A 27,602-nucleotide genomic window follows, 5' to 3' on the forward strand; every position below is an offset into this window, starting at 1 on the left:
TGGATTTCTGACTTGGTCCTGAAGCCTCCTCTCAGCAAGACAGAATAATTTTTATTGAGGGTGGGTCTTGAAAAATCTGGCATTAGACAAAAAAAAGAGAAATGGAATAGTATTGCTGGTTTTTACACTTATAAGTTTCCCAGAACTCAGCCTTCTTGGAGCTTTTGACAAGTTAATTTACAAGCTTGCTGGAGATGCACATTGACAGGGGAATTTTCCTGAACTATGCTTGTATTTTATTTTGTTGGTATGACTGTAAAAGCACTGTATGGGTGCACCAAGAACAAGCTGCATTGAAGCAATGAGCAATTAAAACTACTTCTAGCATAATAAAGCACGTTCTATCATGTTGCACTTACTTAATATACCAATGCAATGTGTTAAATAACATTTAGCTACGTTACGGTAAATCACCTATTTTAAAAAAAGTTCTCCTTTCAGCCTCTCGTGTTAACAAAATGCTAGAAGTAGCAGAAGGATAATGACCCATAGTGCCAGAAAGATAAAAATGGGATTTTGGTTGTCTCCTGGAATTAAAGGCTGTAGTGATGTTGTTAAAGGCAGGCTGCTCTCCGTCCCCTGTTGCTTCTTTGCATCTGTATCAGGGAGTATAATAGGCTGTTGCTGATTTCTACACTGCTGATTAGCAAGGCAGAAATAACAGGAATTGGTGGTAAGGGTAGGTGGATTTGAGACAAAGAGGAGGGTAGGGGAGCTGATGGGTGACTAATGCCCAGCTCTGTAAAATGCAGCCTAAGGACCAGCTCTCCCTGGCACGTGGGCAGGGCGAAGCTGTGGGTGTGGGACCGAGGTTTCATTGCCTTTCCCCGAACACGACCACCACCCATTCTCTTTCCTTCCCTCTCTCTCAATTATCCCAGCATCAGTTTGCTGCAACACCAAGGGACAGGGAATGGGAAGCCTTTTTTGCTTTTTCTCTCTGGGAAACAGCTCAGTACCAAAAAGAGGCTTGGCTTATGCTTTGGGTACTGAATTTCAGATTCAATTGTTTAGGGGTACATGGTATAAATTTCAAGTAGATGCATTGCAGCGAGTCTTGAAAGAACAAGAGATCGTAATATTAAAAATATCACTGCAATAGTCTTCTTTTCTACCTGAAATTGGGATTGAATCTGTCTGGCCTTGAATCTCATTTTATTTTGTATTATATTCTCTGCAGTTAAGTTTTATAGCACTTAGGGACCGTGCATGGTCTTAGCATTTTTTGACCATTCATTGCCCATGTTGCTCTGAGGGAAAAAACACACCTGCCCAAGGGAATGCAAGTTTGGGGGGCCTGCTTTCATTATTATGCAAAACTTCTTGATTTTAATAAGGCAGATAGTATCCTAAGTGAGTAAGTAATCCTGCCGCCCTAATAAATAAGATACAATTTCCCCTTTCATGAAAGTAAAGTAAAATCAGTATTTCTCCAAGCCTGTCTATGCTAGTCCTTCTCACTTGTTCCCGCTCATATCATGGTCAATCTTTTTCATCCTGTCTGATACATTTTGTTAATTTTTGATGTTTGTTTTCTTTTTCTGTCAGTTTTTCTTTTCTCTGTTTAATTTACCCTTTTCTGTGGTTTGCATCGTTACCTTCGTTATTTCCCGGGAGCTGAGGCTCTCTCTCTCAAAATCAGCCTCTGAAGATAGTGGAGCTGTGGTTGTGCTACCTCTTGCAGGATTAACATTTTTTTACTATCATCTGTGTCCCATGCACAGCAGCCTCATCTTGTCCCATTTGCTCCTCCTTGTCACTCAGAAAGCTCTTTCCTTTTTACTGGAAATCCCAAGTTCCCCACAGTTTAAATTCCATACGTGTATAATAGGATGTTCGTGCGAGTTATTTGGACTGCTGATTTTAATGTTACTTTGCTCAGCAGTTATGGGCTGCTTTATCCCCGCAGGGGTTTGCCGTGCATGGGCCTGGTAGCTGGTGCGAATACTGATGGTTGTAGCGCTGAACACTCGCTGCAGCCAAACTGGCAGCACGTCTGGGAAGTGAGCGTGGTCATGGTGCTATTCTGACAGTGAACTACTGCAATTCGGTGTAAACTGGCTTCCTTACCACAGGGCCCATCTTCCCCAAATACTGCAAATCAGGAATCCCTACAGCCCGTACTTTTCTTAACTGCGTGGTATGCTGGATTTGCTTTCTCCAACCAGACCCCGTTTTTAAGCTCTCATGTGTGTGTCCTAGGGGTGAGGTTTGCTGAGTTGTCCAAGCAACTCAGCAAGGACAGCTGAGTTGTCCAAGCCCATGCAAGGAGCAGACCCACTCGTTTCCCTTCCTCTGGCTGCCATCCACTGTGATGGGGCTCATCTGGGCCCCCAGAAAACTTGTTCAGCTGCCAAATAAGCAAAATATTTTTTATTTTAGTTCCACTGCCTCCTAGTCATGTGTTTTTCCAAATGAATATGATTGTAGTACTTGTCGTTGCCAGTCTTTTCTGTCTGAAATACCAACTGTCCTACAGTTGTAACGTTCCTTCCTGTTATCTTGTTAGATTGTAAATGCTAACCAGTAATGTCTGATCAATACTTGCCTGGGAGGACTCCAAGAAACTCTCAGCTGGCTCAGGAATTGCCATCAATGTTTCAGCAAATGGAAGGTCACTGCTGAGCTTCTGCCCCCGACGTGGTGGTAGTCAGCGATATGGAGCTAATGGAAGTGCTATCCTTTAGATGTAAGATAAAATCCTAAAGTCCTGACTGCTTTGGGTCATTAAAACTCCCAAGATAACTTTTTTGGAAGAGATGGGATGATAACATTGTTCTCTTGACTCATTTCCAACTCCGGTAATTGCCTCCAACCAGTTGAATAGGATACAGTATTTTCACTTTGCGTAAAGATCTTTCAGAGTTTCTAACCTTATTGTAAAGTCTATCAGAGGCTACCTGCCTGCCAGCTGCCACGGGTAATGACAGAAGGGAGGCCTAGCCACTACCTCCCTACAGCTGGACAGCAAGGATGAGAAATAACAGAGTAATCCTTAATTCTCTTTTGGTGGTCCTGTGATATTAGATATGGCAGTGAACAGCTAAATCACAGCTGTGTACGTTGCCTGCTGCAATGTGACCTCCACCATGGGAGGACGATGTCAGCTGTCTCCAGTAGGGCATTGTGCAGTCTGCTCTGTTGACACGGCGTAATTTGTTTGCTAGCCTTGCTGGTCACATATTTATCCAGAGACTCATTTATCTGAAATTGTTCTGAACTTGAATTTTCCTTATTCACCAATCTCCCTTAATCTTAAGGATTGAGAGCAATAATTCCCCTGATGCTGACTTTCATCAGACTTAGAGTCATTCAATTATCTTTCACGTATGTGGAGCTGAAACTACAGGACTTGAGATGTTGCCTTTTCCTTTAAGTCTACAGTACTAAATGGTTGGAGCTATCCTAACAATCCTGATATTACTTTTTGCTTTTCACTAAATATTATTGCTAACTTGCTGCATGTGAATTTTGTAACTTTTATTTTTCTGCTTTTCATTCCCTAGTTCTTAAAATGATAAAAATTTACAATTTCATTAAATTTTGTTTTAGAGCTGTATTTAAATTCTTATTCTCACATATATTTTATCACATAGTTCTGCTTTCCACTTTCCGTAAGCTCTGACAAATATTGAAAATCCTCCTCAAAAGCATACTAGTCTTGCCAATTATCTTATAAACCAGTCTCTCACATCTAATAATAAGTACTTACTTAGTATCATCAGAGAAGCATTACAGCCATAAATTTTGGAGTCTTGACACTAATGCAAATTTGAGTTCCTCTAGCTGGAATGTCATACCTTAGGTTTTCTTACATCTGCCAGTAGTCAAACTCACTTCTTCAAGAGATAAAGCAGTCCCAGACTTTCTTGTCCACTGTGATGAGCTATTTAGTTTGATGCCCATTTTGGGAGACCTGTGAGCATGGTGATGAAAAAAACACTTTATTGGGTCAGACAAGTGCTCCTCTCACCCAGTTGGGTCTCTAACCATGTCAATAGCTGATGCTATGTTGGACTTGAGCCTGGCTCCTTTTGGTGGTCCATAACTGAGCAGCGCTGGGTTAGGGATGGTAGAGGGAACGTCCGTGCCTATTCCCTTTGGTATCTGTTGGTGGACCTATTGTGCATGAATTTGCGAACTTTCTGATAGTTTCTGCCTTCACACCAAACCTCCTCCCTGTGGCAACAAATTCTTGCAGTTTACTCTCTACTGTGTTAAAAAAGTTTGTGTGTGTGTGTGTGTGTGTGTGTGTGTATGTTTAATGTCTTCAGTGAGTTCTGAAGTTCTCACTGTTCTAGTTCTAGGATTATGGGTTTTGGTGAATAACAGTTCTGCATTCAACTCAACTACTACCCGTATGATTTTGCATACCTCAGTGGTATCATCTCTCGACCTTTTCCATTTCTCCTCCTAAGGGGATTCCACCTTTCCTTTAATCATTTCAGTTTCCTTTTGTGTACCTTTCCTGATTCCACTCTATCTGTCTGATGCAGAAACCAAAACTACGCAGAGTTCTCGAGAACTAAGGTTTTATATCATGGTAAATGACGCACGCTCTCTTGATCGTGTCCAACATTTTGTTGGCTGTTCTGGCTGCCACAGCATGTTGAGCTGACAATTCGGGAGGACTGTCAGTGATGACCTCATGATCTTTCTCTTGAGTTGTGACTGTCAGTTCAAGTTCAGCATCATGTTAGCATCAAAGGGGCCAGGTTTTCAGAGGCCCCTGCGCTTTTTCCGACGATAAAACCTTGTGAAAGGTTTGTCAGATTTGCGTGCTTGAAAATGGAAGCATCCAAAATTGCTGGCCATTTGTGGACATTTAGACATAGTGCCTAATGCATTATTCCCTTAAGAGAAATCCCGGCAATTTTGTCTTGTTTCACCCTAAATGAGAGGACGGTAGACAGCTGCCAGGCTAAGCAAACCCCTTGGGTGTGCTGCTTCTGTCAAATCTGAGGCTGGCTAGGGCTCAGCAACTACAAGCTACTCCCTGTAGCTAGATTTGTTTTTTCTATGTGCATATTTCCTGCCTGAATTTAAGAAAGATGTGTACAGACAAGCCAGGAAACTGGGACGCTGCACATACATCACCTGTCTTGGGTTTCCTGCATTCGCCCATTCGGCTTATCAGCTTCTTATTTTTTAAATTTTTGCCAAGACTTTCATTCCTCCGCTCGGAATAGTACCAAGGCTGTTCAGTTATTCTAGTAGTCACCGCTTTTTGTCATCAGTCACTTTTGTAAGTGTGACTACATATCTGTGTCTACAAACAGACATATAATATATTCCACCAACCAGTCAATTTCCTGAAGTTGAAAGAGGGGGAGGAGCTGGCTAAGTGAACTCTGCTGTTGAAGAAATCCATTATATAATGGAATAAATGGCTTTATGCCTGAAAGTTACAATTTTCAGCATCATTTACACTGAACACTAGCCCCAAAGAAAGGCAGGTATAAAAAATGAGATGCAATGATGACCTTTATCAGCTGTGGTGACAGCTATAAATCAGGCTGCAAATTCTCATCAGCTCCTTGGACAGAATTCATTACAGACAGAGATCGCTGCAATGCGTTTTGTCTTTGATTGAGGTACGTCCCATTTAAATAAATGCTCTTTCACTGGAACAAATCACACATTTCAAAGCAGAAGTCCAAGAATATTATTCATTGATTCTTTCGAAGACTAAGATAATACGACTTACAGACTAACTAAACCTCACTGTGTTTTGCTTGGAATATAATGCAGATCAATTTTGTTCTTCTTTTAAGCATACCAATTTTCTGTTCATTAATTCAGACTCTGTGTTGATGGCTTGTATTGAATACAATAGATTTACAGCCCTAACAAATCAGCGCTGCTTCTTTTGTTCTTTTAAAAAATCTTTATTCTTCTGTACCAGAAATACATACAAAAGATTAGCACCTAATTTTAAACTTGTTTCACTTTAAGAAATAACGGGAAAGTCTTTCATTGCCTACTTCCAACTGTGGAACAACCTTTATGTAATCATCTTGGAACGTCATACCTTATCAAACTATTATGTTTTTGTTGAGCTAACTGAAAGCAAGAGCACAAGGAATAATAAAAGTTTAGTAGGAATGCTGTTGTGAGCAGTAATGTAACTGCCATCAGTTCATGTAATGATCAAGAAACAGCCACCAAAAATTAATAAGCCCCTAATCACTGGATTAATAAGCTACTTTACCTGTGTACTGAACTTCAAGCTGAGAGCAAACTTTCATCAGCTGTTTTTCTGTGATTAGGAAATATCCTGATAGGCTGACAAGGATCCCAATGCTTTACTGACCATTTTTAAAAATGAGATTTTCCTGTTCTGAACTCCATACGTGCGTTGAAAATATTCTCCGTTGTTGACTAGGATCATTATTAAAACAGTAATCTTTTTCAGAATGGCTGATAACTAGCTAATATTCTGTCTTTCAGCACAGCTATTCCTATTTTGTGGAATACCTGAAAATGAAATGTTCACTGTGTAGCTTCCTCTTGTAACAAATGATGTTTCAGCCTTAATGGTCTAAGGATATAAATGGGCAAGCTCTGCAGTGAGTGTTAATATCTTTTATTATATCACCTCGTAAGTTGTTGGCACACAGGCATTTCTTCAGGATCTGGAGCAGAAGCTGGAAGTTGAAAATATAAATAAGTCTGTGCTGGATCAAACCCCAGAGATCGTCTGTTCCAGCATCTGGCCCTGGCAAGAGCAATTGCTTAGGAAGACTTTAAAAAGGGGGCAAGTTTGTCATGATGGCAATTCAGGATATGTTTCTAGTTTCCATCAATTAGGTTCAAGGGCTTTCTGAAGATTGTTTCCCTTCAAAAGCCATAATCTTTGCTGGACTTATCTTCCATTTTTCTAATTCTTTTTTAACACACATGCAGTTCTGGCATCTGCTGTACTCTGGGACTGCGACTTCCACAGTTTGTTTACCTTCTGCTGGAAGAAATATTCCCTTTTATTTGTGTTGAACCTATTACTTGCTGGTGTTGTTTAATGCCTCCTAATATTTATGTTGGAGGAGAGAGTGAGCAAAAATTCATTATTTATCTTCTTGATGCTGCTTACGACTTTTGGGATTCTGTCCTAGTTCTGTTCAATCAGCTCTTCTCCAAGTTGAAGAATCCTAGTTTATTTAGTCATAAATCGTATGAAGCAAAATCTTAAAATCTTGAATATAATCAGACATGCTTATGAAAATTCCATGGCCTTGGACAACCTATCAGAAGAACTAATAAACAAGTTTTAATGCTGTCAAATCCAAACAGGAGCTCTTCATTATTCTGGTCTCAAATGCAAGCCTTAATGTAATGCACATCCTGCATTTTTCATTCATGACAGAAGGTGCTGATAAAATTTATGATATAACTAAAAGAAAGAACAGAGAGAGAGGAAAGACTTACTAGAGATGCTCTTTGTCCAGTAGTCTGAAGGGCTGCTGCTGTGACTTGGACACATCTTAAGTCTCTAGAAGCTTTTTGTTTGGAGAATACCATCCATTGTGCAGCAACACCTTGGCCTCGAGAATGGGATTCTTCTTATTCGTAAAAAAAAAATTCTTTTTACATGTGAAACAGCAATATGTATGGAGATGAGTGTTTTTATTAATAATAATAAATAGACTGTAGAGTTTTTCCTCTGCACTTTGAAAACATTTTACAAAGATGGTTAGTGATTGTGATGGGGATAATTATCACCGGTTTAGAAATAAAAAAAAAAACAAACTAAAGCATAGATAAGGAAGGAACTTGCTAAGACTGAACAACAAAATTTTGGTGGAAATGAGTCTCTGGAGCTGATGCTTTCTTCAGCAGGTTACTCTAAAGTGGATATTGGGCACCTGTTCCTGATAATTAGAGTTACAGAGTTAGGCCTATATTTGAATGAATTCTTAAGGATTTAGACTCACCTTTGACTCATCACAAAACAAGCTATGGGTATGTTTAATCATTCACTTGTCCCTAACACTTGTGGGATACACCCTCAAGCCACCCTGCAGCTCTGTCACAGCACTGCAGTGAAGGTGGGAAATGACGCATTGTTTCCCTAACTGAAACTGGGGGCGGAATTAAGGTAGGATCTACTAGCTCCAGATCTTAATTTAGCCAGACTGCAAAAAGCAGTAATGCTACTCTCACTTCAACAAAGGCTGCTGAATCTTTTAATGGCAATGAGCTTGGGACTTCAGTTTTATCTTTTATCTATGGGACAGTGTAAGCACTGATCAGCCTTAAACTTGAGTTTAAAGTTTGTCAAGGTCACAACCCTTTATTGTTGTAATGTTTTTGCATCTTGAATCTTCAACCTGCTACCCAACCTCGTTTGGTTTCTGTTTCATATGCCTACCTCAGCCTTTCTGTCCAGTGTGTTTTGAGCTTTGAAAGCTGGAGACTATCTTCTGCCTGTGCAGCACCTATCGTCGGGGACTCTGGCCCTTGTCCAGAAGTCTTAAGTGCTGGGGGGGCAATCCAGGTGCACAACATGAGCAAGGAGATTTTTCTCCTTCCATGTGAAAACAGTAATTTCTTAGCCTGCTTCTGCTTCTGGTATAAGCGTGCAGGAGAAATAGCAGAGTTGGAAGATTTGTACAATATTTGGTTCAAAAACCTGTTATGTTAAAAGATGATCTGCCTTCAACATTCAGAGACTTTATAGGCATCTGGCCTAATAAGCTCCCACAGAGATTAAGAATCTTGAAATTTTTTCAATAGGAATATTCAATAGGAAAAGGAATAGTTTTTGACTTTACTTTTTCTACCCTACAGGGGTAGGATCTACAGGCATCTTTGTATGTTCAAAGCAAGGCACGCTCTTGCAATCAATTCTGGGAAAGTCTGACAGAATAAACATGGGAAGTATTAACGTTATTGTTTAATGACTGTCCTGGAAGTCACTTTAACATTACAGCAATGGCTGTGTAAAAAAAATCTGTGCTCTTTATGGTAATCTTCCCATCATTCCTTTAGGGTCAAGTCCATAATTGGATTCTAGATAAACAGACAATTTCATATTTTCTTAATGCTCTTTTCTTTTCCTCCTTGCAGATAATGAATTCATTTATAGAAACCAGAATGGCACTGTAATTCTGAGGAATGTTGAAACTAACAATTCAACAGTATTAATAGAAAACAAAAAAATTGTAAGTATTTTCTATTATGAGTAGAAGAATTTCACAATTTTCTTGCAGTTGGATCAGTAAAGCAGAAAATGAGTTAGGTTTCAACTTCTTGTATTGTCAAGCAGACGCCATATACTTGTAATACTATGGGCTAAGGAACTACTGATAATGTGAAATTGAACTCAATGTTTCTTTATTGTTCTGCAGGCTCAGTTTCTTTCATACTACAAAAAGTACCATGTAGATATTTGAAGCAAGTCTTGCATATCATATATAATTGAAAGATACACAATTTTTGTCTTTGCACGCTTAATAGAAAAGAGAATTGATACAATTTCCTGGCTGCTTTTAGCCTTCTCCACATTCCTCCATGTAAATACTTATTTTTTAAGTTGTGCATTTGCAGATTTCACTTGCCTAATGTGTGAAATGTAATTTCAGTGTTGTTAATAAACAACACTGATGAATGGGAGTGGGTTGTGTAGGAGAAAAACTATAAGACATTATTGGGAATGCTGTTAGGAGGTGGCTATTAAAATGAATGAAAAGAAAATAAATTCACAGCTAAAACAGAATAGTATTTATAATAATGAAAGTGTTTTGTAGCATTAATTTTTATAGGAGATGAAGCCAGCATTATGTCAGAAGTTAGTACATTAAATTCAGACTGTTTTCAACATCTCTTGTAGAAATGAATAGGTTAAGTTAATAAAACCTAATTCCAGAGGTAAAATACACTTATGTTTACGCTAACAATGAAATATGAATCACATTGTCCTGGCAAAATTGTTGATTACACAGTGCCTACCTAAGGTTTTAGTTAATTTGAGGGTTCTTTGCTGTATAATGTCATTGCAAAAGTACAAAAGCAGAGTACGGCTAGCACAGGCTTATCTTAATGACCCAAGATTTGTAGAAGGCAGCTTTGGAAACTGTAGGCTTGACTTTAGCTGAAAAAATAAAAGTAAATTTACAAGAAAACTATAAAACCATTTTCCAGGTTGACTTCATTCTGCAGCAAAACTGAGTGTATGACTCGTACAAAGCTAGAGTACAGTATTTTTTTTTTAATGAGATCAAGAATTCATCACTGAATTGTTATTACTGGACCCAGCTTTAAACACTATATATTGCTGTTTTATCTTCATCCTTTACTACATCATGTAAGCAATCCTTTTTCACCTGAACATAACTCCTTTCTTTACCACCCTGCTGTTTTGCTTTTTTCACTTTTGTGGCAACCTAAAAGGCCATGGCTTGAAACGCCTGCCTCGCCCATCAGTGAATGCAAAACTAACATTTCTTCAGAAACATTTCTCCAGTAGGGCCAGTGCAGATGAATATCTCAAAATATACCCTCCCTAGGTATAACTTTAGAGTACTGTCTCTCCTTGCCTGCTCAGGACCAGGGAAAAATCATTTTCATACCTTTTTTCCTTGTCAGCATAATATACTGACTTGAACTAGTATCTGTTGATCCCATTTTCCCTTATTTTATGTAATGATTGTGCTCATACATGCTACATATTGATTGTTTTTCTCCATGAAGAGGGTTCTCACCATGCTACGAGTGAAGGAATGGGACTGAATTCCTTTAACATTAAGATCTATTGAATTCACACTACGTCCATCTGGCACGGTTTCAAGGCCTCTATTAATTCTCCTCCTTTTTAATTTTTGCCAGTGTTACAAGATAGTCCTGCTTTCTTCATGCCGTGGCCTCCTCGCTGCTTGTTCAATCCTTGCACCTCTGTCCTCTCGATAAATTATTCTGTAGAACATCACCTCCGCGTTGATCGAAAAAGTCCCACTACTAGAGCTGTTGTCATACCTCATTCAGACATACTGCCTTTTTTTCTTTCTTTCTAGCCTTGTGTCAGAATAACTTTTGCTACCTTGGCATGTTTTCCTTTCTACAAGTTATTAATATATCAGTAAACAAAATCTGTCTTCATGCTGACACTGCTGGCTCTCACATTCCCCCTGGCACCCCTCCCTCCTAAACCGCTTTCACTCTTCAGTACCCTCTGCCTTTGGATATCCCATCTGACTCCTCATGCATCTCCTACAGCCTCGCTGACCTTGTGGAGGGCTGTCTTAATTTGATGCTGTGCATTTTCATGAAGGCCAGGTTCCCCCTTCCAGTTTGCTCCTTGGTAATCTCTCAGCCACTTCCATCTAATTTGTTAGGTGAGACGAGAAGATTTGAAAAGGAGTAGGTAAGTGGCGTGTTAGCAGGACCTCTCTTTGACCTTGATACTTTGTGCACTGGCATTATATATTAAAACACAGTGGAAAGGGGAAGGGACATCTGCACTATATGAATAACAAAGAGCAGGAAAAAGATAATCCCTGACAAGTCTGAGACATTTTTGAATCTCTTATTAATAAAATTTGCTGTGTAGCTTTTTGCGGAGTCCAGAACAGGGTGGAACTAGAAAGCTGTATCTCCACAACATCCCAAAGATTTTGTGACTGTGGAAAATGGGATAGATTTTCTTTTCCATGCTCTTTTAACTGGGACAGGTGGTGGTGTAACTTTATGAATTATTTGCTCCAGCAGGTATTAACTGCGAGTTATCTTGGGTACTTTGGCCAGGGACTGAGGGGAATGAGACAAAAATGAGAAAGCTGTCATCTATCATGGTCTACCACTACCTCCTGCCCGTAGCAACCCTACTAGCCCCTGTTCAGTGGATTTATAAGGGAAATACTGATTTCTTGAGATAGCTCCCTGGTCTGGGTCACAATGCACTTACACTTTCTCTTACGGGAGCACGTATTTGCCCATGTGCCATTTCTGTTTTTTGAAAAGAGATGTGATATATTATTTTTCAAGACACTTAGTCAGGCAGTATTTTTCATCTTTACAAGGATGGTCAAAACAGCTAGTTCTAGATGTTATTGGCTTGAAAACTGAAAAAAAATATATTTATTTCAACATCTGTTTGTTTTTTTTTCTAGGTCTCCTTAAAGGCCATTCGATATGAAGTTTCGCCTGACCGGGAATATGCACTTTTTGCATTTAATGTTGAACCGGTAAGTAAATAGATTTGGTTGAAAATATACAGCCACTGGTGAACTTTCTTTTTTAACTTTCATGGCACAGAGACAATATTTGAAACTAACTGAGTCTTATGAAACAAAAAAGAAAACCCTCACTTACATATTCTGAAAGCATGTCATACTGCCATCTAGTTGAGGAGAAAGGTAGAAATTACACCGCAGAGGAAACATTGTCATTGCCAGCATGTTATAGGCTTTGGGAGGAGAATTGTAAGGACACGTCTTTGCTACAGGGATTTCTGTTCCTCTTTTGTATAATTTTTTTCATGGTGCCTTTTTCAGTCACACCATAAATTTCTTTGCAAGAACAAAAAGCAACTATTATTGTCTCCTACAAGAGAAATAATACATTAATTATGGTGTCACCATTCCCAGTGCTGCAGTTAGGGTTGAGCTATCAGTTTCATTATAAATCCTTTTCTTCAGAGGTTTAGGTATAAATCATCCACGAGAAATCAGCATTGGACTACTATTAAGTTTTAGATTACGGCTATTTTTTCTACCAAACTTAAGAAGAGAAAAGTGTAATGAGTCATTTTTAAATGATGACTAAACAGTCCAATACACGATAACACCGGAAGCAGTCCTTGGCCATGTATATTATTTATTTTCTTTTTAAAATGTCCTGGTATATGACCTAAAATATTTGAATGATGGTTGAATGATGGCTATGTACTACTACTTGGATAAGCTATAAGCCCCATAGATTTTGTTACCGTAATTTATAATTGCACCAATTCCTTAATATGAAAATGATTCACTCACTAGAAACTGGAGGTCTTTTTTTCATATAATAAATTTATTTTGAGCTGCTAACCAAAGAAAATTTGTTCGTCCTTTAGGTAGTAGAGGTTGTGGCTCTGTTTTTCATCTCATTTCTCTGTTGTCATGTTTGGAGTTATTCCTAACTCGCAGTGGTATAAAAATCAGGAGAACGATGCCTAGTGTTAGAAAAAGGTCAAACAAAACTGTATCTGAAACTTTAGGGGATAATGAGTCTTTGCTGAGAAATTGTGGCTGATGCAATTTCACCTGCCCAAAGCTCAGCAGAGTTTTAAACAGAGATAGATGCAGAAATGTTAAGTTAAATCTAAGTATGAGGAAAACTGCCTAATTACCACCAAGCAAGCCAGCCCTTGGCCTTAAGGTCCCCTGCTTTGTGCACCACAGATGTTTCATGAAAATTCAGTTCTTTTAGTGGAGATTGGACTTTGGCTGCCAAGGTGCCAACACTGTGCCCAGATGAATTATTCAAGATGGAAGAGCACCAAGGGATGAGAACTTCTTGAATTCTTCCGGGAATAAGAGAAGAATTTTCATTCCTAAAAAGCAATCACAATGGAAAAAAGTCTCCTTTATACCCTGAACCTTGCTCCACCAAAAGAGCTGCACAATCTCAGAAGACCTGCCAGAGGCAGAGTTACAGGGGATTTGTTACCTCTGACTTCACGTTCAGAATGCAGAAGATCACTTGGCCTGGGCAAGGGAGAGGGGTAGGCTGGACACGACTCTTCCATGTGCCCCATACTGCTGCACATCTTAGTGCTCACAGGTCTCTGGGAGGCTCCTCACAGGCTCCAGAGTGGTTGCTTGGTTTTGGGGTTGGGGTTTTTGGCAAAAAAATCTCTGTTTGTGGTGCTTAAGATCCATGCTTGGAATAGCAGAGGGCACCACACAACCAAGTGCTCCCTTCTTGACTTCGTGTGTTTTTCCAGAAAGGAAAACTCAAGGAGATATACAGGAAGTCTGGTCTTTGGGAAGATTTCAGAATGTGAAATATTTGGTGTAAGAGAGTTTAGCTAAGTAATTGTAAATTGTTCAAGTATTCATATTTGAGGTTACGATAGCAAGAATTCCTGAAACAGTTTCAGAAATGCAACAAAACACTCCCCCCTTTTTTCTTAAAAAATTATGCTTGTAAAGGGTATAAAGAAGCTTTTTTTAAAAAAAGAAAAAGGTATATTAACAGGGGGTATAAGTTTCACTCTTGAATATTGTATCCCTAAGCTATGTTATGTGGCTTTTAGATTATTAAAGTCGCAATAACTTTAAATTACTTATTCAGCTTTCTTGTCACTTTGTATGCAGACTATGGCTACAAATAATTGCATAGTAGTTAGCTTCTCATATTTGCTGTGTTTGAAACTATATTCTTGGATAAAAGTCAGATTGTGCTGTTTTCTGCAATGCAAGAAATTGATTAGCAAAGCCTTGGGCAATTGTCCTTGTTGCAAAGTCAAAAGAGAATTTCAGGAAATATATTGGCAAAGGATGTTTTCTTAAATTTTAATTCTGAAAATCCTTTCAGAACAGACACCTTTTGAAACTATTGTATATTTATTTTATAGATGTCAAAAAGTAAGTGCTATATTTTAATTTTTACCATTAAAGTGTGATGCACTACCCCTTAAATGTTTGTGAGTATATAATTCCATTAGTTTCCCACAACGCAGATGCTATATTTAAATGTGTGTGTAATACCTTAATATGCATCAAATGAATTAATCATGAATCTGAATTCTAATATAAATGCATTCAGCCTCTCTTTTTAATACTGTTGGAATAAAAAACAAAATACATAAGCATAGTGCATTATTACAATCAAGTGAAATGTTTTTTAAGAAAAGTGCTGCAAACAAAGTCATTTTCTGCCAATAACAGCTTTCTTTCTAACGTTTTTCTATTTATTTGCAAAGAAGAATTTCTGCTCAGTGTTGGTTCTGGTTAATGGCACTGACACCAACATTGCAATAGTATAACTCTGAACTGGCAGACACACATTTTGCTAAGATATTGAAGCAACTAATGTGTGTTTTGCTGTTGTATCACTTCCTCATCTTAGAGGATGATGAATTAAAGTGTTTCTTAAAATGCATTTCTCCTAGAAAGCTTGGCAGGCAGTTGTGAGGCTGTTGTCTGTATATTATGGCTAGTTGGGCTGTCAGTTTTCATTCTAAACTTATTTTTGTTTTGCTTATATTTGCAAACCCTTGATCTTTCAGGTACCTATGTTCTTTCTAAGTTTTGTGCTAATAGCGAACTTTTCCAACTTGGAACAGAGATTTGTCTTTTTTTGAGAAAAGTTATAGGGAAGACTGCAAGCTTTTTTGTCTTTAAAACGTTCTTACAACCCTTTTGGGTTTTGTTCATCTGATTGTTTTTGTTTCTTTACACTAGAGCAAGGTCCAGCCTGCAATTGAAGCCAACACATGAAGTTCTAGGCAAGCATTTGGGAATAAATACTCTGATAGGGAAACTTTGCTTTGAAATCACCCTTCCCTGAAACATGTGCAGGGCTCTGGCCAGAAAGTTCAGTAACCCTAAAACACGTAGGCAAATTTAGGATTTAGACACAGGGTTTCGGCAGAGGATCAAGGCTGTCCTGGGCCGTGGTGTAGGAGAAAGCCCCTTCTTGTCCAGCGTGCAGCTGCCTCCAGCGTTGCTCCGACCAGCTCCGAGGCCGCCAACTGTTGCAGTCCCAGATGAGTTGAGCTGAGCCGAGCCGAGCTGGCCACGCGCCAGAGGCTAAGGGCAGCCGGCTCCACTGCGTTTGGGTTCAAATCACGTTGGTGAATCTCCATGTCTTGTAGGTGGGATTCCTTAAATAGCCAAGCAACAGGTAACCTTCAAAAATTCTGTAGCGTATCTGTGACTTGGAGAGCGGTGGGATTAGAGTAACAAGAATTAGCCAAAACCCCATGGGCTTGTATAAATTTTTGTGGGAGTCTCAGCTGAACAGTGGAGTTGGTGTAATTGGTAATAAAAGAAATAGATGAAAGTAAATGAGAAGAAAAGTGATTTTCTTGAGTGACATGGCGAGGGATTAAATAGAGCCTATTTAATTGCCTTTATTACGAATAGCTGTCACTGTAATGCAGAAGTAAGGAAATAAAAAGTCCCAGATTCTTCTTAAAGCTATTAGTTCTTCATTTCCCATTTACCAGTCCATTACTGTATGTGAGCTAGTTAAGAGCAATTACGTACAGGAAATCCAGGCTGATTAATACCAAAATGCTGAAGTCTTCTGAACAATTAGGGCTTAGAAACTTTTATAGTTGATACGACAGTTATTAGTATCTATTTTGCAGTTAAAGGAATGCATTTTTACTCTGCTGAAAACTGCAGAGAATTAATCATCATTGTAACTGGAGCAGGTCCAACTATTTTTTTAGAATACTTTATGTGGCGAGTTGAGTATTTCTTTTTGCCCCATCTGTTGTTCTCACAGTCATTTAGAATCTCAATCTCACAGTCATTTAGAAATCGTTGTTGCTGTTGTTGCTTAAGACAGCGAGCTTGAGGGTTCATTTTGGCCTTTGCAAGAGTGGTTCCTGAGCTAAAGGCTGAAAGTCTGCCTGGGATTTAAGTGACAGCTGAGTGTTGTTTCACGAAACAGGTCTCTGCTTCGGGTAAGGAAATTGCAATCTCATTACACAAGAGTAACTGAAGAACAAGAGCAAGGCAGAGGATCCGAGAGAGGTGGGACCAAAAGAGACCTCACAAAGACCCAGTCCAAATGTTGGACTTTCTATTTGGAGCATGGATGAACGGAAAAGCAAAATTTATTATAGAGTGCAGTATATTATTATTATTATTATTTGTTTTTACTATTTGTCCAAGTCTAGTTGTTATGTAGAATGAATGGTTTTCTTGCTTACAGGTCCAATTACAACCTCATACTGCTTTAATTAGTCATATAAAAATTAGAATAATATAATGATTGTTATCTCTGAAACACTAAATGGGTATAAATATTCATGAATCCTCACAACATCCTTTTGAGTTAGGTGAGCACTATTATTATGATAAATATGCTTCTGAAAATTAGACACTGTCATAGCTATCGTCAGGAATACTGCTAATATTGTAGCTATGATATTTATTACTTAATTGAAATAGATTTATCAGTGCTAAAAATAGCACTGGTTTACATAAACCTGTTTTCTTTCTGTGGCAATAACTATATTTCAAATTTATTTTTTTCATTCCTACCCAATGTTGTACTCAGGAACAGCGAGCGTGCATAGTGGTGACACTGTATAAAGTGAGCACGGTTAAAATATCTGTCCCATAAAGTCAAGTCGTGAGTTTTAGCAATTTGTTTTAATTTTTAGTATAGTAGGAAATTTGTTGTAAATAGGTGGAATTTCCTAGCAGAATTAACATTTTAAAGGGAAAAGCTTACGCTTTTAATTTCCATTCCCTTTTATTCATACGAATGCGGAATAGAATCTTTGTTACTCATAAACCAGATGTATTTCTTCTCTGCTGTAAAGCTGCAAAATATGAGGGGAATGTTGAGTATTATCAAAGGCTAGCTGCTAAAACTAGTTTTGTAAAATGCTCACATTTTCAAACCTTAAGTACTATAACTTCATTTATCCATGCGAATTAGTTACCTGTTATTCGGATAAATAACTGTAGCTACATTTCTTAAATAAAAATGAAGAAAATAGCCCTAGGAATGCAAATTTTATAATAGTTATATTTTTTTCTCTCTTTACATCTAGCATTGTGTGCATTAATCTTCAGGCAAAATATTTTCTCTTTTCTTGATTCATGGGAGGACAATAGTCATCCAGGCTTCTTTGATGAGTAGAAGTCAAGTTCTTAGTGAATTAATGGAACAATATGGACCAGCCACTCATCAAATACGTTACGATTTGCTAAATCTTGCATATTTTTCATGAGAATAGCATCTTCAGTTGCTCCTTATAGAACAGATATCACTAATGCTATCCAGCTAATATTTATTATTTCAGGGAATGAGTACCTTGCAAAGGGTACTCACTACAGTCCCCATTCTCCAAAAGGGGAAATTGAGACAGAGATATGTTAGAGCCATAATTTGTGAAAAAATTCTGTTGGTCTTGCATGACTTTGGGTAACCAATTTAGGACATATAATCTTGACAGTTGCGATTATAAGATGTAGAGCAGTAGTTCTAAGAAATGTTCACAACTTCTGAAAATTGCGCCATTTTTATTTACATGCCTATGTAGGATTTTAGCCAGTTAATCCTAGGGAACCAGGGCTGAAAGTAGGGGCCTTCTTTTCTCTGGTTCTTCTTACATATTCTTATGTCCTGTTTTGAGTTATATTATTTCCATAGCCTGTAGAGTAAATATTCTTCTTTAAAAATGTGCTCTTTATTCTATTCATAATGATAAGGAGAACAGAAGTGCTCCAACTTCATTTACATAACAAAACTAAGGCTTGCATGTCCCGAAGTATTGTATTAACAAGAAAGTATTGAAAACATACATGAGGTTAATTTTCAGAGTAATAGTTTACTTTGGATTTGAAGCTGAGGCAGCAGCTATTATTTGAGAAAATTTAGAGACAATCATTAATTGAAATATAATTTTAAAAGGAGAATGCTTTTTTTTTTTTTTTTCAGTTGTGAATCTGGTCTACTTAAAAGACCCTTTGTGAAAGAGTGGCTATCTGTTCTAACCTCTAAATCACCATGAAAACAATTTCTTAATCTGCCTTTTTCAGTGCGGGCTGAACAGCGACAAGATAGACAAAAGAGGATTTGAAAAAGCATCAGAGAATGTAGATTCCAAAACATTTCTAGATTTCCATTTGTTTTTCTGCATTGTCAGATGGGATGCATGCAACTCACCCAGGGCTTCACAGGCACCTTGGATTAAATAAATCCAACCTGCTTATAAACAAAATCCGAGGAACTAGGAGATTTTACTACAAATTAATCACTGTTGAGGAAGAATTGCCAACATCTTGGGCACACACACCGACATACAGAGTTTTACTATTGTGTGTTGGTATCAGTAATTGGTTCAGCCTCGTTAATATTCGATATCTGTTATGGCATGGACAGAGAAAACAAATCACCATGTAGCTCTAGAGAGATTTATTGTATTTCCAAAGTCTATTGCAGTGTTGGGCAAACACTGCCTGCCCGGGTGTTGTCATTTGTGGCTTCGACAGCGGAGCCCTTTCAATCAAGAGCGTTTACTGCTGCGCATAGTTACAAAATTAAAAATTCTTGCTGCGGGAGGGTGGATACCCTTTTTAGTTGCATAAATATGTTATCGGGTGGTGGGAATATTTGTTCTTACTTCCTGACTCATACTTACCATTGATCACTGCCCAATTTCTGATAGATGTTGTGCTTAGAATAGAAACGTTGAGATGCAGGCATAGGACTGTGAGAAGGAATTAGTGGTAGGTTTAATGCTATAGCTTTTTTTTTGAAGGAGAAACTACAGAGTAACTAACATATTTCATGTTAGTAATTGTTGGGATCAATTTTGGACTAACAGAGGAAGAAAGGAAGCCAATCCTATTCTTCATTTGTTCTGGAGGAGCTTCACTGTTCATTTCAAATTCCTACAAAGCTCCAATAGAAAATTTGTCCTTAAATGGTTCTTTGCTCTTAAAAACAATCCTTCTGCTTTGACACAGATTAGTTTAAGTACAGAAAATTTTCTGGCTTAAACAAGGAGGCAGAGTAGGTTGAGGCACTTAAATTCATGAACTGCCAGAGGCATTTTTGTAGTTTAATTTCCTGGGGTGTGGGGATGATGGGATCATAGTAGAAATGAAGAGCTTATCATTCTGAAAGTGGTGGTGGTAGGTCAAGTCAGCAGCAAAAATTTGGAGGGAAGTGACAGATCACAAATCTGCCTTTTTTTTTTTTTTTTAAATAAAGCATTTAATCTGAGCAAACAAGAAGGGCGTGGGTGGTCCTGTGTTTATAATCCCTACAGAATGTCAACCTCAGGGAGAAAAAAAAGGCGTTCACACCCCTTAAATGCAAGGACTGGAGTGCTTACCCCAGCATCACATCCTCAGCAGGCATTCTGGGAGTGGGGTCATCTCAGCATTGGAGGGGCTGGCAGGGGACGGATGCTCTGTTTATCACGTGGAGCCAACGTAGTGGTTGTGACCTGTGGCCCTTCCCTGGAGCAAGCAACAAAGCCACCCTGGCACCCTGTTTGTGTAGCTCTGTCTTTGCCCAAAAGGTCTTTGTAAAATCCTCAGTCCCTACGTTCCCATTTTTGTAAAGCATTTCTAATGTGTTTTTCTAATGCTCCCTATATAAAAAGGGTTTAAGTAAAAAATGCACCATATCTCCATTTCTTACTGAATTTCTAACCTAGGGGGTGTTGTTTAACGTCATTAATACAAAAAAATGCTAAGTGCGTGGGGCATTAAAAGCACAGTACTCTGTTCTGAAGTCAGCTGCTGTGTCATAACCTGTATGTTATTAAAGCTTTAACTATTTTATATGTAAAACAAAGGATTAAACTCTTCCCGCTCTTTGAATAATGCAGATAAATAGAGTTAGGACTAAATTTTACACCTTTACACCTTTACATGAGTGAGTGCAAAACAATATTCAGACTAAGCTGGACAGTCCTGCTCATGTAGCAGAGGCCAACAAGCTGTGTCCTACATTTATTCATAGACACAGATACATATCAGTAGAGTGAAAAGCAAATCCACAGTTACAGGGAAGACCAGAGTAATACCAAGAGTCAGAAATAATTAGCCTGTCATACAAGAGTACATAGGTATATTATGTATTGGTATCAGCTACCAGCAGCCTTCCTCTATAAATATTTTCTTTAGCAAATTAGATTTTCATCAGATAGAAAAGGGAAAATGGAAAGACTCATAGCAAAACACTATGATGCAAAAATAACACCTTTTTTTTTTCACTTGGGTAATATAACATCTTTCATTCTATTTCCTTTTCTGAGTGTATAGACAGTCTAAGTTGAACAGACAGAGTAGTGGAGATTAATGTCCTAACCAAATTCACAAAATGTCTTACAAATAACCTGCAATTTATTTTTGAATAAAACAAACGCAAGGTAATTGTACAAAGTGTCTCCTAGATGGTCAAAATTAGATAGACAGCAGTAAAATGGTTGCAATTTTCTTTCTTGCACTTGTTTGAGAACATAGTTTAGTGAAACCCAGAGGAACTTTCTGTGCTTTAGCAGGAGTGAAAAAATGGTTACATAAAACTTATTGGAAAAAAAAAAATTTTTAGAATTTAATATAACCTACAGGAGCTTCAGGACTATGCTAGAAGTGAGTTTCTGTTTTCACGTAATTTTTCTTTCTAAGCTTTCAGGCACAATAACAATCCCATTTTGTGTTGCATTGTGATAAGTATAGATATTTGTTTTAAAATGTTAAAGAAAGAAATATATTAAGAGTAGGATTCAAAATGTGAAAAAAAACAGTGATTTGAAAGGCATTGGAAAGCAAAAATCAGAAAGAAATTAATTCTAGTGTCTATGCAGAGACATATGAGCTAGTCCCGGCCTGCAGAGGTTTACAACCAAATTTTTCTGATTCCTAGACTCTTTTATTTATTTATTTTTAATCACAGAAGTAATAAAAAGTATATATAGTGCACCCTCCTGGAAAACCTGATCTTACTATGCAGAGCACATCAAAGAAGTTCCTATATTCAGACATGCGAATCTTATGAAGCAAATGTCTTTTTTAGCTGAGTCACGTGCCTAAATCCAAGGAAGATGTGGCTCTGCCTTTACCCCCCTTGAACAAGTGTCTTTTTTCTCTTTAACTGACTTGCAAAACTCTGTCCTTATCAGTGATTGTATTAAAACCAATAATAACATTCCTCCTGGGCAGCTAATGACCCAGATTTGAAAATGGGATCCTCTTTTTTTTCTTCTTCTTCCATTCCTTGCTCAAAAAAAGCACTTTCCTGAAAAGGGAAACCAATCACAGGGCTTTAGTGAAGCCTTTAAAATTATGAGCCCTCGGACTTTTATGTTCGAACGTGGAAGAGTACCTGCGGAGCGATGCTGTGGATGGTATTGCTGTGAGGGCATGATCCCTAGGCAAAGAATAGGGGATGCTCTGAGCTTCTTCCTGCCCCATTTGTTTTACCCCACTTACTGAAGAGGGGCCCCCACCACCGCAGCTCATTCACCTCCAGGAAGACAGCCCGCAGCATCACAAGGACGATACGCAAAATGCCTAGCTGTTAGAGGCCTTACGTGTGGTTTTGGTTGATTTTTCCTCATCTCAGAAAACAGAAATGTCACTTCTAGTCAAATTGGTGCATGTATACATCAAGATACAGCTCAGAGTCTTCTGATCTCATATAGAACTGGAAAACGAATCTTTCACTGAGTGGAGAGAGCATTTTTGGACCAAGGTCTCTAGCATATATCTGAATACCTTTATTCCCCTTTCACATCCTCTTCAGTGCTCTTTAACTTTTGCGCTCTCATGCCTTTTGAAGATCTCGTGTTTCCTGTCTTGAATTCCTGTCTTTGAGCCTTCTAAGACTTCCCTGAGCCTGTGACCACTATAAAAGATTTCAGTGACAGTGCTAACCTCTCCCAGTTATTCACCCTGTCAATTGCTATAGTGAAAAAGCAGTTTTGATATGTTAAGAATAAATTTTAATAGAAAGAACATGTGTTGTACTTCTTCTGCAGTTGCTAATTTCTGCCACTAAAGTGAATTATTTAAAAGTGAATAAATTAATTAGATTACTAAGCATTCAGCCCATTTCCATGGCTTAGTTCTCACGTAATTGCTACAAAGCTACACCGTTTGGATTGTAAATACCACAGAATGGAGTTTTTTAGAGTCCTCCTGCATTCTGTCTGCCCATCTGAAAAAAATGTTTTATTTAAAGAAGCATAAGCATAGACAATTTGTTAATGCTAAGTTTTGTAACCTCATCACTTAAGTTATTAAGCACTGATTTCTTATGCACTTCGGCACTCAGACCTGTACCACCAGAATCAACAAAGGTGACAGTCAATTGAGGAAATAGAGACTTCAGCTGGTTAAAAACTACATCCGAATTAACTACCCTGTGCTACCTTTATAATCAGTGCAGCCCAGGGTGCAAGTCTGAGGCTAAAATAGACACCAAAGACTGCTCAGAGTAATCATAATCTAAACATGCTTTTGGTGTCATTGTTTGGGAAGAAGATGCTGCTACATTATGTCACAGGTACTAAAAGTTTAATGGTTGTAAAGAATGACTGGAGAAGTCGATGGGAAAGACGTCCATCAAGGGTAAAGGCAGTGGCTCCGAGCTGCAAACGTGAGAGTCTAGGCAGTACTGCGGGGAAGGATCGCTGTAACGTTAGTTAGTCTTCTCTATGAATCTGCCTTGGATCACTGTCAGAGACAGGTCAGCGAGCTGCGAGGCCTTCTGGTCAGACCCAGAATAGTTGATTTTGTGTTCTTTAAAGGGTTCCTGTCATGAATCCGTAGTTAAAGTTTAAATTCATTTTGTTTCGTTCCTTAATTTTTGTTCTGATTAAAGTAGATATTCATTTTCTTTCTTAGCATGTATAATTCATTGTTTCCTCTCAAATTTTCAGCGCTTGTAAGAATAGAATCAGCTTTCTCAGAATTTTACAAACAAATCTTCTAATTAGTTAAAAAGACTTAAAAAATGATGACATGAAGGATAAAATGCAACAGGCCTTTAGAGTAATTTTGACTTAATACTGAACCACAGATGCAATAAGACAGTCATAGTTGTATGTTTTGAGTGTTTGTATGCGTTTGAATGTTTTCTGCCTTTCCTGGCTTTGGGATAACTGTTCTCTCCTTCTGAAACTTGTGTTTTTCCATCAGCCAGGTATGTATTCTTAACCTTATTTCATTATAATGCAAAGTTTTTTGTTTTGCTTTTGTTTCTTTTCCTTAGATATACTGCATGATATGTTAGGATGATAACGTTAACCTTGTGCTAAATAATTTCATTCTCCTTTCCACGTTTCTAAGCAGGACTTTAAAATAGGCAAGTGCAGTACTTGGAGAATTCATGTCCAGTTTTATACTAAGCCTGTTGTGCAGAGGGAGGAGAACTCAGGACTTTACACCACGTAATGTGAATATTAACCTAAGTCCAAATTAAAAAAAAAAAAACACAAAAAGAACAACAAAATGAGTTCATTATGCATAACCCTCACCAGTGGTTTTTAACAACTTGCTTCCAGAAGCTGCCTGGTAACGTGGGACAGAACGACAGCGGAAGCACAAACGCTGCCACGGCAATGTTAAAGAGGGTTTTGTAGCTACCGTTTTATTTGCTGGTAAAAAATGGTACAGTAGTCCTTTAAGTCCGTGACTGCAAGTGCTTACTCTTTCTGCTGGTGCCAGCTCAGCGCTGTGAGGGACAGGTGGCTTGGGAGCAGGAGAAGGCTTTTGTAATTGCTTGGCAGGGCAGATCCGTATTAGAGAGCAGCAGCAGTTGGCAGATTGGATTAACGTTCTCCTGGGGGCTAGACCTGGCACACAAGCTGTATGTTAATACCTGTAGCCTAAGTCGATTCTGAAGCTGCATTTGTGGCAAAAAGAGCATCCACTGTACGTCCACCGTGTCACAAAGGCGTAAATCCTAGCGCCGCTGTCAAAATTCCCTTTTGGCATCGTCAACGGAATAAGGGTCTCAAAAGTGTGATTTGCAAACAAATCTTTTCATAAAGAATTATTATTATGAAACAATTGAGATCAGTTTATGGAACAAGAATTGGCAGCATTATCTTACGGCCATCCGTATATTACTGTAGTGGATATTACCATCACGCTTTATTTATGACCACCTTACACTGCAAGCCAGAGGTGACACTATTTGTGAAGGAGCGATTCTTTGACTCAGCTGGTTCAGAGACCTTTGGTTTGGGAGCTGGAAAAGCAGCTTCTAATCCCAGCACTCTCTCTGTATGTTTGTGGGAGCGATTTACATATTAACTGTGTGTTGCCTGCAGCACATGAACCTGTGTATAACTGGCTTGAGTTTGAGTTACAAGAGCTTCTAAAATGAGTCCCCATGGCATGAATATGCTATCAGTTCCTGATGTTACCTTACTGTGAAAGCGTTCCTGCTCCAAGGGACCCTTTCCAGTGTGGGGAACAGAGGAGAGCTGGCCATTTACACACCTGCATTACTGGATATATATTATAGTCATTTTCTGTGCACCAAGAACAAGGTTATAGATTAAGGCCCTTTCAACTCATCTTACAATGATTTAATTTTCAGTCTCAGAGCAAATGGATTGAATTGTTTAAAAATTTAAAAAACAGAGCCCTGCAAAGACTCTTCTTGATGTCCCACTGCCTCTTGCTTTTCCCCAGTCTCCATTTCTTGTACAGACCATCTTTCTTCTCTTCCTCCAAATCAATTGCTAAAATCTCTTTGCACTTCTGGAGATACCTGGTAGCTGATCCTTGATTCCCTAGGACACTGGATATCAGTGAATTAGCTCTGTGTTCACAGTGACATAGCTGAGATCAGACACTGACCCTCTGGATCTCACTGAGACATTGTTCTCCTGGTGTTTTTTGCATCATTAGCCCAAGCACAAGTATGCTGCAGTCTGAGACTGCAGGTATGCGTTCCTTCCCTTTCCAAGAGCAAGTTTCCCTTCTTTTCTCAACTGCCATAAGTGCATTCCCTAGGTATAGATCTTACTCCATTTGCCCAAATATTAACTTAAGTTAGTTCCCGTGGCCTACGGAGACAGTTGTAGCAGAGGCAACCAATTACCAAGTGCTCTGTATGTCAATTGGTCCTGGACTCCTTCCTCTAATCTCCTTTCCTGGTCAAAACTATTTCTACTATCTCTGTTCTTTCATAAGCTGCTCAGATGCCATGCAGTCGCACAGCCCGCTTAGTGTGCACTTTGAGTAGCTGTGACCACATCACGCATGTGACTAATCATCTGGATATTGTGCAGTGGATAAGTGCATCCCTAATAATGTTTTTGATAACAGCTGTGGGTTATTTGGCTGCCAACTGAACGAAGGCACGGGAAATGCTTGTTGATAGCATTTCATTATGGTTTTCCTAATTTATTAGAAGCACAAAGAGAAATGTGCAGTGTTCCTTGAGGACTGTAGGAATAGGCTGGCACATGGCATGAGAGAGTAGTTAGGGATACATTACTTGGGAAGGAATAGCATATAAATGGATAATGCAATGCAGAGGCAGAAGAGAATTTTCTGTCTCAGAAGAAAACAAAAAAGGTCAGAATCACAATGAATTCAAAAGCTTAGAATGTTGAAAAGACCTCATATTATACGACATTATTGATCTGTTTGGTTCTTGCAAAGAATCAATCTTCACTGAGTTGAGGGTACAAAATACCAATATAGATTTTGTTGGTTTGGATTGCAGTGACACAAAAGGAATAGATATTCAAGTGTTTTTTCAGAGAATCTGATTCCAGATTTGTTACTATGAAGTGCCTATTAGCAATAAAATTGTGGTAATACTTTGCTAAAATAGTTAGGGTGGGGAGAATGCTGCCAATCAATCTGTCACCACTAAGAGAAGAAATAAGGAGATCTAACTGCCTGTAAATGATGCCTTAAAGAGAGATAACCACTCTTGTTTTAAATCACAAATATACAAGAGAACAAAGAAAAGCTGAGTACTATAATACTATTGAATACTAAAAATTGAATACTCTCTCTATAACATATTTTTTTTTTTTTACTGAGAGATTAGAAGTTGAGCAAAAAGGTTGAGAAAAGATTAGTGCTCAGTTATAGAATTGGATTTTCCATCTGTTTGGAAGGCCATTTCATCACATAATGGGAAGAAAAGACCACTCAACAGAATGGAGTGGCTCAAATTATGCATTAATTTTCAGGTTGTACAGCCCAACAAAACTAATGGGATCATATAGAATTTTAGTTGACTTGTTAAGTGAAAAGTGAGCCTTTGATGTTAACCTCTATCAAAAATACAGAAAATTCTCCAAATAGGTACAACAATTGGCTTTAAATTCTCCAAAGAACACCATAAAGAAGTGTGACAATGAGATATTTCTAGTCAGACAACTATCCTTTTCTCTGCCAGAAGATTTATAAGAATGACATCTGTTACCCTGTAAAAATAACACAGTATTTGCCTGTTGGTGACTGACTGATACATGAATCAATGTGACAGTATGGTTGTAACTGTGGGTCATCTTTTATTGTGCATGGTATATGCATGTAGCAGAAGGACATGTAACCTCTAGCTAAAGGTCTGTTTGTGATTTTCTCTGATGAACTTACTTTTTCCCCCCATTCATGCCATCATTAGATCAGAGTTTACAAAGTATACATGCTTGTTACCAGTACAAAGCCATAGCCCGGGGCATGCACAAGAGCTATGAACTTTAATTCAGCTTAAACACCAACTTAATGTAAAGTATGTGATGTAATGAATAAATGGGTCCAAATCCATCCTGTTGTTCTTAAATAACATATACTTGCCATTTAGACTAGAACCTGCATCCTTAGAGATGGCACAACTGCTTTCAAGGAGACATTACTCTGTCATCCACACAATACTTCATTCCGTGGCGATGTGGCACAGAAGCTGCTTCTTCCAGTTTGCTTCTGGAGTTCATAGGAACC

At 38.4% G+C, this 27,602-nt stretch overlaps 1 protein-coding gene across 5 annotated transcripts in view; it reads left to right on the forward strand.

The window, feature by feature from the left end:
• The window catches only part of DPP6 (dipeptidyl peptidase like 6), a 581,229-nt gene that overhangs the window by 417,844 nt on the left and 135,783 nt on the right, over positions 1 to 27,602 (forward strand). For all 5 annotated transcript variants that reach the window (XM_068934271.1, XM_009682036.2, XM_068934270.1 and 2 more), the window contains exons 4-5: positions 9,067 to 9,161; positions 12,105 to 12,179. In XM_068934271.1, coding sequence (XP_068790372.1) covers positions 9,067 to 9,161; positions 12,105 to 12,179 — 170 coding nt within the window. The remainder of the gene's footprint in view (positions 1 to 9,066; positions 9,162 to 12,104; positions 12,180 to 27,602) is intronic.

The sequence above is a fragment of the Struthio camelus genome, chromosome 2 (genome assembly GCF_040807025.1).
Source record: "Struthio camelus isolate bStrCam1 chromosome 2, bStrCam1.hap1, whole genome shotgun sequence".
NCBI classification, from domain to species: Eukaryota; Metazoa; Chordata; class Aves; order Struthioniformes; family Struthionidae; genus Struthio; species Struthio camelus.